Source organism: Phyllostomus hastatus, unplaced genomic scaffold (assembly GCF_019186645.2).
Source record: "Phyllostomus hastatus isolate PE091 unplaced genomic scaffold, TTU_PhHast_1.1 phas_contig_1, whole genome shotgun sequence".
Classification (NCBI taxonomy): domain Eukaryota; kingdom Metazoa; phylum Chordata; class Mammalia; order Chiroptera; family Phyllostomidae; genus Phyllostomus; species Phyllostomus hastatus.
Window position 1 is genome coordinate 36,291,131 of NW_025333498.1, and position 13,801 is coordinate 36,304,931.

At 41.5% G+C, this 13,801-nt stretch overlaps 1 protein-coding gene across 21 annotated transcripts in view; it reads left to right on the top strand.

The window, feature by feature from the left end:
- NEB (nebulin) overlaps positions 1-13,801 on the top strand; it is a 199,106-nt gene that overhangs the window by 131,537 nt on the left and 53,768 nt on the right. For all 21 annotated transcript variants that reach the window (XM_045855577.1, XM_045854126.1, XM_045854714.1 and 18 more), the window contains 14 exons: positions 325-429; positions 525-629; positions 3,706-3,813; positions 5,946-6,059; positions 6,381-6,578; positions 6,903-7,007; positions 7,657-7,761; positions 8,714-8,821; positions 9,897-10,004; positions 11,120-11,227; positions 11,765-11,869; positions 11,968-12,072; positions 12,695-12,793; positions 13,124-13,234. In XM_045855577.1, the coding sequence (XP_045711533.1) occupies positions 325-429; positions 525-629; positions 3,706-3,813; positions 5,946-6,059; positions 6,381-6,578; positions 6,903-7,007; positions 7,657-7,761; positions 8,714-8,821; positions 9,897-10,004; positions 11,120-11,227; positions 11,765-11,869; positions 11,968-12,072; positions 12,695-12,793; positions 13,124-13,234 (1,584 nt within the window). The remainder of the gene's footprint in view (positions 1-324; positions 430-524; positions 630-3,705; positions 3,814-5,945; positions 6,060-6,380; positions 6,579-6,902; positions 7,008-7,656; positions 7,762-8,713; positions 8,822-9,896; positions 10,005-11,119; positions 11,228-11,764; positions 11,870-11,967; positions 12,073-12,694; positions 12,794-13,123; positions 13,235-13,801) is intronic.

The window sequence follows — 13,801 nt, forward strand, 5'->3', positions numbered from 1 at the left end:
ACATGGTTCAGCTCTGATGGGGCAGACTAACAGAATGGCGAATAGAACCCCCAAGGAGCTGCAGTCAGGAGGAGTGTGGGCATGGGAGAGACAACAAAACGGGGACGAGGGCCAGGAGACATCCAGGCCTCACCCTTGGTCAGGAGAAACGGCTGGTTTACAGCCACACAGAGTCTGCAGGGCTGCGCAACGGCAGCCTCTGTGTTAGGGTTAAAGCAGGAAGCCCTGCTGTAAATGAGGGCACATCTAAGTTGGCACAAACTGCCAAAGCTGACAGCAGACCTGTATGTTACCATTTTAGGTGACTCTTGTTTTTCTTCACAGCTACAATACACAGCAGCAGGTAAAGAAAATCTACAAAATTATAATTTGGTCACAGACACACCACTTTACGTGACTGCTGTTCAAAGTGGCATCAATGCCAGTGAGGTGCGTCTTTCTTATCTTCTGTTCCAGAACCAGCCATCATTTGTCTTTGTACATTTTGCAAGAGAAAAGAATAACCCACCTTTTTGTATCTGTAGGTGAGATACAAAGAAAACTATCATCAGAATAAGGACAAATACACGACAGTACTAGAAACAGTGGATCACGACAGAATCAAGAATCTGAAGAATCTTTACAGCAGTGTGAGTTGAGTTTTTCTCTCTCTCATTTGGGTCACCTTCCCCCTTCTGAGTTAATAAGAAAATAAAAGGGACAAGCCTTCACTCCCAAAGGTTTGTCCAGTTTTTTCTCCTGGACCTTCAAATTTCTACTTTATCTCATTAATCCTCCCAGTTGCAATTAGGTGAACCCCAATCTGAATACTGCACTATTTTACACATTTGACACACATTCAGCAACTTCTTCCATGTTGCAGGCAGGTACCGTTGAAGCTATTCTTTGCTGATCTTGAACTTGTCCTTCTCTGGCTTCTCTAGTGGCCAGTGGCTTACAGACCAACCAAGGCACTCTTTTTCCTCTTCTCAACTGATTAAATTCAACACACATTTTTTAAACTTCATTTGGAAGTAATTTGAGATTTTCAGAAAAGTTTCAAAAATATTGCATAGAATTCCCCCATAGTTCTTTCTGTAGTACAATGATCAAAATTAAGAAATTAACATTGTTGGAATGTTAATTACAGACCTGATCTAGATTTCACCAGTTTTTCCACTAAAGTTCTTTCCATTCCGGATGCCCATCCAGGACTCCCCATCACACTTAGTTCTCATATCTCCTCAGCCTCCTCCAACCCAATCATTTCTCAGCCTTTTCCTCATCCTTTTCTCATGATGTGTTGAGAGAATACTGGTTGGTTATTTTGTGGAATGTCCCTCCTTTGTTTTTATATGAAGTTTTCTCACGATTAGATTGAGAGCATTTTTGGTGAGAATAACACAGGCCCTGACCCGTGTGGCTCAGTGGGCTGGGTGTCATCCCACAAAACAAAGAGTCACCAGTCCGATTCCCGGTCAGGACGCATGCCCAGGTTGTGGTCCAGGTCCCTCATTGGGAATGTGCAAGAGGCAACCACTCCATGTCTGTCTCTCACATTGGTGTTTCTCTCACTATTTTCCTTCCTTCCCCTCTCTCTATAAATAAATATATAAAATATTTTTTTAAGAATACCACAGAAGTGATGTGCCCTCCTCAGTGCCTCATGGAAGGCGGTACGTGATGTCAATAACTAGTGATGTTGTCCTTCATCACTTGGTTAAGTTGCTCTTTGATGAGCTTCTCCACCATCGAGTTACTGTTTTTCCCTTTTTATTAATAAATACCATGGAGGAGATCCTTTGAGACTACACACCATCCTGTTTCTCCTCAAACTTTTTTTCACATATTGATGGATCTTGCAACCACTATTACTGTGAAATATGCTTACTGGTGATTTTCTTTCCCTTAATCCTCCTACATTTATTCATCAGAATTCTTCTGTAAGGAACACTATTCCTCCTTCCCTGTTTATTTGTTCATTTGTTTATATCAGCATGGGATCATGAGTGTTTCTTTTATTTCATGGGATTTGGTTTAATACTATTGCTATTTTGCTACTGAAATTGTTTCAGCTTTGGCCACTGGGAGCCCTTTCAGGGTGGCTCCTGGGCCCCCCTGACACACCCCGTCATCGTGTGTTTTGAGCACTTCCTTACTTCCTGTCACCACCAAATGCTCCGTGCTCACCTTGTATTTCCCCTGTTCCAGACCTGGAACCAACCTCTCTCCAAAGAGCCCTAGCTTATTTATTGGAGAATGGTATTTCAAAAGCCAAGATCTAAGCACTGGGTGTGCTTGTTGCTCCTGGGATGCCATTGCTATGTGCTCCTTTAGGTGCACAGAGCTTAGAAATACATGTATGTATACCAACCAATGTATCCTTACATATCTGACTTCTGTGTTTATCCAGCTATATCACCCTGATACCTCCAATGCAATTCAACACCACAGGGTTCATTTGAGCCTTCTCCCTTTCCTTACTTGTAACATCTTTCTCCTACTTGTACCTTTCTTTTTCCTATCTAGTGAAAAGCCTGGCTCTCATGATCTATGATATATTTATTCATCTGTGCTACCCTTGTATGCACATAAAGTATTTTCAAGTTGCTAAGCTGTACCCCAGTGAGAAATAGATTTACTAACTAGAGTGCAGTACTGTGTATACAGTTGTTTTTGTCTATGGCATTAGAGTGTCCCGTCAAAATTCCATTTTCCAAAGTCATTTAAATTAGTTGTTTTCTCCCCAGTTCCATCACTGAAGTCTGGTTGTACATTTGTAACACAGATTTATTTGTTACAGTTTGTATTCCATCTTAGTCCCCTCCTTCATTCTGATTGGATCTTTCTTTGTTTTAATTTATGTGCAGTAAATCTCACTATTTGTGGAATATACTGCTGTGGCTTTTGGTAAATACATACAGTCATGTAGTTTCACCAGTACAGTCAAGATTCAAAAAAATTCTCTGTAGTTTCCCAATTTCACTCATGCTGGCCTCTCCTGTCTCTCGTGGCGTCCATGGAGACATTTCCTGTCCCTAAGGTGCTACGTTTTCTAGGACACCATGTGAATGGAATTGCGTAGCATGTTGCCATCTGGTCTGGCTTCCTTCTTCTGGCAAAATCAATTTATGTATCATGTGCATTGCTGCATAAATCAGTAGGTTTCCTTTTTTATTGCAGAATGGCATTGCATCACATGGATGTACCACAGTTTGTTCATCCATTCACAGTTAATTAACTGTGAATAGATAAATTCACAGTTAAAGGAATTAGAGTTGTTTCCAATTTTTGCCAATTATGAATAAAGCTGCTATATACTTTTACATAGGTTTTTGTGTATACATAAGTTTTTATTTCTCCTGGACAAATAAATGTGTAGGAATGAAAACAAACATATTTTGTGCTTCTACTATCTACTTAAAAATAGAGAAGGGTAAATATTGTTGTTTTTTTTTAATGTTAGTGGTTTCCATCCTCCAGGAATTCTTAGACCTATGGGGAATGAATATGGCATCAAAAGCTCTGCTAACTGTCACATTGTGCTAAGCGTGGTCGTGGCATTGAACCAGTGATTCACCTGGGTACTTGAGCCTTCAGAGGGAGAAGGTCTGGGGTTGTTCTGGCATGTCTGAGAAGGGCAGAAACAAAGGGGAAAACCTGCAATTCTGAAGCTAACCAGAATGTGTTTTTCCATATTCACAAGAAAGTTTTTAACTCCTACAGAACCTGTACAAGGAAATCTGGGAAAGGGTGAAAGCCACCAGTTACATCCTACCTACCAACACCATGTCCCTGACACATGCCAGGAACCAGAAGGATCTGGCCAGCAGGGTAAGTGAAGTACAAGCATGATAGCCTCCCACCCACTCTCTGCCCTCGCCGGCTCTCCACTCCCAGGGTTGCTCTGGCTGATACACATACTGCCCAGAAGTGCCCCCCACCCTTCCACAGGCATGTACCCACCTGCGAGAGTCCCAGATGCTCAATCATCACAAGCTCTGTGCACTTGCTTCTTCCTCTCAAGGGCCCTGAGTCCAGAGAAAATCACAAACACTTGTATGAAGGACACAGGTGTGGCCTTTTAGGCGGATTGCCTGCAAACGACATCAGCCTGAAGTGGGGATAGACAGAAGTCATACTATACTGCACAAAATAGACTCTTTTTCAATAGAATTGTGTGGGTTGTAGCACAAAAATAAACCAGTAAATGTGATAACTGGTCATTCTACATCCCTGAATAAGTCATTTAAAAGTAAATACTGGTAGTTATCTTTATTACCATGAAATATAAAAAAAGAACAACTTTTCTTAGGTACAGAAATGATTGTTAAAAATCCTAAATTACATGAGCTGTTTGAATCTAGTACAAAGTTTTATGCTCTTTAACCCTTTATGCCTAAAACATTCTTAAGTAAAACCTCCTATTATAAAATTCCCTGTAACCTTCACTGGAGATCTAATAAACCCAGTTCTCTTTTGGGAACTTTACCTCTTTTAGAAACTTTCCCTCCTTAATTGTGAACATTTTATATAACATCTTAGGCCATATTTCTCAAAACTTTTTTTTATCAAGACCCACAGTGAGAAATTTATTTTGTATTGCAAGTCAACGCACATACAACCGAAGTCACTGTGAGTCCCTTTTGACAGAAATGTTTTATAGAAGAGGACTTCCTGCTCCACGAAAAACAATGCACTCCACTCATTTCATTTCTATTCTATTCCTTTATAAGGACAGTGACCTAGTAAGCTGATTTCACTACCCTCTATTGGACCTATAGATATATATTTTTTAAAAAAGACCTTGTTGTATAATATATGAAATTAATATACTTCTTACTTGGAGAAAAACTAGTACACATGATTTTTCCCAACTCCAACTATTTGGAAGACTGTAAACAGACTAGCCCAGAGGGGCAAACTTTTCACTTGGGAAGAGAAGCTTCATAGGTAAGAGTTTAGAAAGCTTAGCAAAGAATTTATTTTTGTTTTTCATATTTTTTGTCATGAAAAAAGTTACAGAGGCAGGATTCTTGGAAACTTGTTCTTGGAACAAGGTGGGACACAGAGAAATTAATCCCCTAAAAGAAGGGTTCCAACAATAGTTTTTTTAAAAGGTGCCTTTAAATATTATCCTCTTTATAATCGAAGAATGGGTTAGGTGTAAGAAGTATGTGAACTAATAATCTGGAAAATTCTGATGGGGATTTTGTTTGATTTCTAGTCAGTGAAGAGCTTTGCAAGAATTCTAAAGCAAATACTCCCATCTCCCATTTTTTATACAGGGATGCGGGCCTCTGTTCTGAGGCCCAGTTGTTAGAGAATTGTTACTTTTGTTGTGTGCCGGGGGATTGTATCTTAGTCTCTGTAATGGCCTTGCCTCCTAGTTCATGAAATCATGCAGCACTAAGTAAAAGCCAATACAACTTACAAACTAAACGTTAGTTTTCCCATAGAAGTTGATTGCACTGTATCTTTGAAAACCATGGTAGAAACCAAAACTCGAGTGTTTCTTATGCACCAGGTTTGTCAGCTACTAAAAACAAAGGAATTCCTGAACACATTTTTCCTCTTTCACATATGATTAAGAAAAACAAAGCCATGATCACAAAAGAGATCATTTAAAATTACATAACCTTTGAAATGAGGTAGTTGTAGTAGCAGCACAAGTACTAGTATTGGGATAGAAGAATTACAAACAGTGACTAAAATTTTATAGCTCTCTATACTTTCAAAGGCACTTTCATTCATAGTCTGAATTAAGCCCAGGATAACCTGCGGCAGGTACTACTGCCGCACCTCTGCCACTGTGCACAGGTAAGAGAAGGGACTCACGGCAGTGGTGGCCCCAAGGTGGCTGGGCTCAGGGATGGGCTCTTCCTGTTAAGTCTCATTCTCTCGTGACAACACAGGCCCATTCCTCTCCCAAATGACGTTTCTTCCTCTGAGCTTTCTCTCTGTAGATCAAATATCGGGAAGAATATGAGAAGTTCAAAGCTCTTTATACTTTACCAAAAAGTGTTGAAGATGATCCAAATACAGCACGATGTCTCAGAGTTGGCAAGTTTAACATTGATGTAAGTAATTTCAAAGGCCTTCCCTCAAATCAAAGCCAAGTAATATAGCCATCTACTGTAAGTCAGAATGGTTTCTATTAAACAGCACATGTGGCTCTGACTGTGCGTATGTGAAGAAGTTAGGGGTTACTTCAGCCCAGGCTGCTTCTCCTGCTCACACGAATCTGTAGAAAGTGTCAGAAAACTCCAGTCCCTGCTCTGCCCCCAACTGGTTGCTATAAGTTGGTCGTCCTGACTTCTCTGGTATATAGGAAAGTCATGCATGGCCGTGATTCCATGCACAATTTCCTTTACAAGTGGCATGTCATCTTAACTTCACAGCGCCTGTACAAATCAGTGTATGAAAAGAACAAGATGAAAATCAACATCGTGCCTGACATGGTAGAGTTGGTTACTGCGAAGGATTCTCAGAAGAAAGTCAGCGAAATTGATTACCGCCTCCACCTCCACGAGTGGATCTGCCACCCTGACTTGCAAGTCAACAGTCACGTCAGGAAAGTCACGGACCAGATCAGCGATGTAAGCGCACTGCTTCTGAAGGCCCACCCTCCCCAGCCCCACATGCCCACCCTGAAGTGAAGCAGACTCACCTATTTCTTCACCTCAGCCTTCTTCAGGATGGCTTTCCTGTGTGCTCGTGGGTCTGATTAAGGTCAAAAGTCCCCCTGGGAGCAGGACTCGGTGTGCCAATGTTTCCACAGCATGCTTGGCCTCATTGCATAATGCTTTTTGTTTTTCATCCCACAAAGTCAGCCTTGGTCCAGAGGGTGCACATGTCTCTGGTGTTACATTTACAGTCAAATTTTATCTCGCCAGTCCTTTTTATCTGTTTCCATTCTGTAGATTGTGTACAAGGATGATCTCAACTGGTTGAAAGGCATTGGGTGTTATGTCTGGGACACGCCTGAAATCCTCCATGCCAAACACGCTTATGATCTACGCAACGATGTGAGTTTGCCTTGTTTTTTTCTCGTATTTTTTTTCTTTATGTAGTCCAGAGTCAAGGAGAGGGTATATAAACGATGAACATTGTCACAGAACAGCTGCATCTGAAGTCGTGGTGGGGATGGCCAAGCCACAGAAAGGCACTTAGGAATTGAAAGCAGCCCTTTCTCGGGAGTGCAGATGGCATTCCTACTCGACAATGCAGTTGAGCTGTCCCATTGTACCCTGGGGGAGAAGGGGCACATGGCTCCTCTCCCTACTTTTTGGGCTATTTTGGGTATATCAATGAGCATATAATTGTCATTATAGGAAGAATCTCATTTGCTAAGAGTTTCTGATGCTATAGACAGGATCTATTGGTTCAGAGAGGATTTGCCAGGCAAATTAATACTGTAATCAAGATCTCAGTAAGAAAGCTTAAGTGTTCCTAGAATAGCAATTGTCAAACCTCCTAGAAGACTGTAAAAGTTCCATATGACTCTAGGAATTGATGACGCTGATTGTCATAATTTCAAACAGATCCTGGTCTGTTAAATACGTGCTAGTGAACGTAAATGCCTGGAGTTAAAAACAACCGAGCCCTCCGTGAAAACCAGTAGTGTCTAACGTAGTGAATGATCTAACACAGGCTTTATTTTCTTTCTTGTGGCAGATCAAGTACAAAGCTCATGTGCAGAAAACAAGGAATGACTACAAGTTGGTCACCGATACCCCAGTCTACGTCCAAGCTGTCCAAAGCGGGAAACAACTAAGCGACGTAAGTGCCCATTGGGGATGCTGCTGTGGGCAGAGACAAAGACAGGGCCACCATTCGGGAAGAGGTGGCAAGAACGGAAGACTGGGCAGTGCCTAGCCTTTTTTCACTAGGAAACCAGAGTTGATGCCTTAGGGAGTACTTAACATTCTGCTCTGCACCTGAAACTAATATAAAATAATATTGAATGTCAACTATTACTGAAAAACAAAAATAAAAGATTCTGTTCTGGTTTTCTGAAACCTGTTGTGTTCAAGGAGCTCCCTGGGGTGGAGCTGTAAGTGATCTAAGTCTATAAAACACTTGTCATTTTAGACAGAGCTTGCAAAGCTGCTTTTTGTATCCCTGTACCAAGAGCAGCAGTGTAGGTGTCACTGCCTAGACCTTCTAATACATGAGAGCCAACTGAAGGAGAATAAGGAAGCAGGCTCTGCAATTAGAGGTGTGTATGGAGTCCAGTCTCTACCAATCTCTGAGGCTTAGGAAAAGTACGCAATTCTCCAAGCCTTAGCATCCTTATCTGTGCAATGAGAAAATGGGTGAAAAGCATCCACTATATGCCTGACATAGAGCAGGGAGAACAGGCACAAAGCTGCTCTTCTTTTATGAACTCCACAGGTTAATTAAGTAAATGCTATCCCAACAGTGATTTAGAACATTGAGACCTATTATTTTTGAACTTGCAGTGGTAAAATGACCACTCTCCTCTTCTTCTGCCTGAGCCAACTCTTACACTTATTTCTCAGGGTGATGTCCACACCCTGGCTCTGATCTTATTGGACACGGCACAATAATATATCAGAATTTTTCAGACAAAGGGAGCACGCTACCTTTTAATAAATAAATAGATAGATAGATAGATAAAAAGAGAAACTTGGGTTTCCATTAACTTTGCTTCTTTCTAACAATGCTGCCATAGTCTGAATCAACCCCCTCTGCTTCTCTCTGCACCCAGGCCGTCTACCACTATGACTACATTCACAGTGTCAGAGGCAAAGTGGCTCCAACTACAACAACCGTGGATCTGGACCGGGCTGTGCATGCGTACAAGCTCCAGAGTGAGGTGAGCAGTGGGAACTCTATAAGCACTGGCACATATCCTGGTGCAGCTTACAAAGGCCAGGTACTTGACCTCTGTAGAAGGCACCTCGGCTGGACATCTTCTCAGCCTGACCTGGTAAATTGTGTATACTGTTCCATTCACATGACTTAAAAAAAACAAAACACCCAGTGCATAGCCTGTCTTTCTTTTCGGCTGGCTGGATCACCTTTTTAAGCAAACAATGAACATTTTTGGAGCAATGTTCACAAGTTACAAAGAAGAGGACCAATCTACCATCTCTGTTCTCAAAAAGCTTAAAATCGAGATAACAAAGACAAAGCTATAATCATAAAGACTATTAACAATAAGAAATAAAGCTAGAAATTGCTATTGAAATTTAGATAAGAAAGAATATGGATTCTATTTACATATTTAATTATTTCTATTCTGTGTTACTTGATTGTGCTATTTTGGTCTCAACCTTCAGTGCTACTCTGCTATTTTGCATGTTAGAAGTAATTTGTTTTTGAATATTTTAAATATTCTTACTTCTGTAGCTCCTCTAAGAGACAGATCATTTAAGATCACAGAAAGAAACTCCTTCCGCCTCCTGCCAGGAATATGAGCATCCTACCTGCTTCATAGTCTAACATCGAAGCTGTGTTTGTGGGGGAGATGGGTTTCCAAAGTTGTGCCTTATAATTATGAGTGTCTCTGAGATCGGTGGCAGCTCAAATATCACTTAAGAGTGTGGTTAAGGACAGAAGTGGCCCTTGGCAGCCTGTTTTCTTTACTTAGCCCAAAGTCTTGCTAGTTGCCATGCAGTCAACTGGGCACATGTTCGGAAGCACGGAAGAATTAATTTCTATAAGTCTCTGCACTCATTGCTCTTTTTCTCAAAAAACAATCAGTGAAGAATAATTTGATTAATTGCCTGACTCTTAGAACTGATTTAATTTCTCTCTGAAATCGATTCAGTAAGCACAAGTACTTTAGTATCTAATTGAAAACCCCACGTGAACTGGATGTGACTTGTTTAGCTCAAATCAGTTATTTGATGCAGATCTCATGTAACCTGTTCTTCTTCCTTTGGCAGAATCTGTACCGAGGAGCTGGCAAGCGCTCCCTGCCTACTGGGTACAGGCTTCCCGTTGACACTCCGCACTTCAGGCACTCCAAGGACACCCAGTACATGAGCAGTTATGTGAGTGCTCTCCTCCTCGTGAAGATGGGATCGGAATTGGGAGGGCCACTCGCAGTCATTACTGGATTATTCTCATCCCCCAGCACCACCCTGAAGGTTCGACATGATGTAATTATAGGAGCAGAGGAGAGGACACAGCATATTTCCCAGGCGCGCTGTGGCATTGGCCTGCTTTCAGTTTGGCAGTGTGCACAGCCCACTCAATAAGCACAGGGCTCCCATGGGACTATGTCTGTGAGACTCAGTCACCGTGGCTTGGGGTTCATGGCTGCCATGATGCCTCTACTTCTGCTAGCTGTACACAGAAGCCACCCACTAGGAATGTAAATATGTTCACTATGGATGTGTGGTGGTAGTGTTGTCCTTCTTTTGCAATATTGAATTGAAAAGAATATAACATCACTGTGTATTTCTTTGAAAAGAAAGACTTCTTTCTGGGCTGCTGGCCCTGGTACTTACCTTACTACTCACCCTTGGTACCCATGTCATAGAAAGCTCAGAGGGACAGATAGCTTCTCACTACCTGTGTCCTGACCAGTTGTTAGCTCTGACACCAACCTTCCCCACTTTTTAAAAGTGCCAGGCTGGGGCTCGATACCATTTACCTGAAGGATAAGGCCTAGGGAAATTTCATCTATTCCAGTGACGCTGGCCTGCAGATCATACCCCCAAACCAGCCATCAGCTGAAGAATAAGCTCTCCCTTCCAGGTCATCCTTCAGAGTCCTGGGACTCCAACCTGCTGGCCAGGCAGGGCCCAGTATCGATCTGTAAAGCCTGTCTCAGTCTTTAAAATAGTCTCTTTTTTCTTTGCATTTCCTAATTTATTAGCTATATTGGGGCTAAAAATGTAGGGTTTCTTGCATTTTGCATACCTGCCTACAGATTTCTTCTAGGCAATCTTGGATTTTATTCCTTTCTATACCTGGCTTTATCAGCCAACAAAATAATTTTCAAGACTAGGATTATTATTGAAATTTTGTCAATGACTTTTTTCTTATACTAATGCTTACAGAATCATTTCCAAATGAAAGCGACAGCTCTTTTCCATCTGAGAAATGTAACCCTACTCCTTGTTTGCCCATCAGTGGTCTCATTCTGACTTTGCTTTTGCAGTTCAAGTACAAAGAAGTTTATGAGCACATCAAGGCGAACGGGTACACGCTCGGCCCCAATGATGTTCCCTTTGTCAATGTCCGGAGGGTCAATGATGTTACCAGCGAGGTACTGTGATGCTAATTCTGTGAAGGAAATCTTACATTTCAAAGACCATGGTTTTGTTTGAAATGCATTAAGAATTAATTGTATTTCAGCTATAAACTTATACATCAGCAGGGAGTAAGAGGGTCTTATTTGTCACCGTTTTGATACTGGCATCACTTGGAAATGTTTTTCTATATTTGATAATGCCATTGTAAAGAGCCAGTGCCATACATTGTAATGCAAATTAATTTTATATTTTGATGTTTGTGTCCAAAACTTTTTAATAGGGTTACATTTTATTCTGATTCATGATCCTAGTTTTCTATGTGAATTATTAGTTTGTATGTCTGATCTACCATCTAATTATCTGATAGAAAATGGAAGACTTTATACTCAAAGTTTTTCACCTAAATAAAATATTATTTTCTGTTTTGCATAATCTAAATCATTTTCTATATCTTTAATCTCCCCTCTCATGTCTCTTTATGTAAACTATTTGCTTGTTGACCAGTCAGTGTCCCACACTAACCACCTGAAATGGTGTCTCCTCCAATGTAGAGACTGTATCGACAACTGTACCACAAACTGAAAGACAAGATTCACACAACCCCTGACACGCCTGAGATCCACCAAGTCAAGAAGACACAAGAGGCTGTCAGCGAGGTGAGTATTTCTTAGGAGAGAAGACAGGCCAGGGAACCCTGAGTGGCTGTCAGCCATTCAGTCTCTAATGTGTGTATTTGTGGACATTCTTTCTGTAGTTGATCTACAAGTCAGACTTCTTCAAGATGCAGGGCCACATGATCTCACTGCCATACACACCACAAGTGCTCCATTGCCGTTACGTGGGAGACATCACCAGTGACGTAAGCATCTTATGGGGTCTCTCTGGAAGACTCTCACCGAGAGGCTGGCTTCTTTCAACACTTAAACCTTTGAATAACCCTTTCCACTAAGTATATAAGCTGGAGGTGAAGTAGTGTGAGAGCAGGAACCCACATTTTACCAGCTTTGGAAACAGTGGTTAGAGGACCACTTGGGAAATGCAAGAATGCTGGCTGCCGTTCTTCATTCGCCACTGAATCATGACCAACTCCTCACTCTCCAAATGCCTCTGCTTCAGGTCATGGTTAGGATCTTTCTCCTGCTCTTCCCTAACTCCCATGCCCTTAAGCAACTTCTTGTTGTCTTTTTTAGTTTTTCCTCCTTGGATATTTTCTTCCCCTGAAAGACTACTCCATTAAATCTAGGCTCTTCTCCCATCAATACAATAACAAAATGATAGCCATGTCCTCACCTCAACTCAGCATTAGATATTTAAATTTTAAAAACTGTGATTTACTTGCGTGCAAGCAAACTAAGAGTAAAAGGTGGATGTGTTGAATTGAAATGAAAGATATATCAATAAAAAAGTGCCACGACTCTGCCTTATCCATCCTTGATTTACATTTGCTCCTGACCAGCTGTATTTCTATCTTTGCCACACAGATTAAATACAAAGAGGACTTACAGATGCTGAAGGGACTGGGCTGCTTCCTGATGGACACTCCTGACATGGTTCGCTCCCGGCACCTGCGGAAGCTCTGGGTGAGTGTCCGTCTTCACAACACCTGGCTACTCCGACACAGCTTTAGGAAGCTGGCAGAACGAATCATTGCCTGGAGCTACTTTTAAGGGGAAATTTGCCATTAACCCTCCTGAGCAAGTCATGACCTACTTAAAATGATCTGTGCCCTCTATCAAAGGTGATGAGCTCGGGTAGATGGCAATTGTTTTTGTCCCTGCTTGGGAAGACATCCAGGGCACATGGAGGGTCAGCTTGACTTACACATATCAGCCATTTGAAAGACAATGTGTAACTATGGCCTGCAGTTCCTTAAATGATGAATCAGTTTATATTTTTGTTGGTTTTTTCAGTCTAATTACCTGTACACTGATAAAGCAAGGAAGATGCGAGACAAATATAAAGTGGTGGTTGACACTCCAGAACACAGAAAAGAACAGGAACTGAAGACACACCTGAGTGAGGTAAGTCTGCGGACCTGGCGCTGACAGGGTGTGTTCCTCTCATGATCACTTTTCAGGCAACTCTGTGAGGCAAATATCTCCCCTTTGCCTGTAATTACAGACCCCTCTTTTAATAAGATGAGGATATTGCCACTTGTTTTACCTATGACTAGGACTGCTGACAGTTTACATGATCTTATAGATCAGAAAGGTGTTGTCTTACACTATTGTTGTAACCAAATTTATTTCAAAAGTTTCTCTCTCTTTAATTCCTGCTATCATTAACCCTAATCATGGTAGTGTCATTTGTAAGTCTTCAATGGCTTCCCACTCTGTTCCCACTCAATAAGTTCCAAACTAAAATTTATTTGTGTGCCCATCATTTTCCTCTGCCCCACTTGGCACTGAGGGTCCTGATTCATTGCAGCTCATTGTGCTTAGTTAGATATGCTGTCTCCTACACTGTTGATTACTCAAGGGTTGGACCCCATCTTATGTACATGTGTTTCCCTTAGTGCCATGGCCATAATAGATGCCCATTTTTGCCAATGGCTAAAACTGCTTTGGGAAGGTAAGGGCATTGCACAG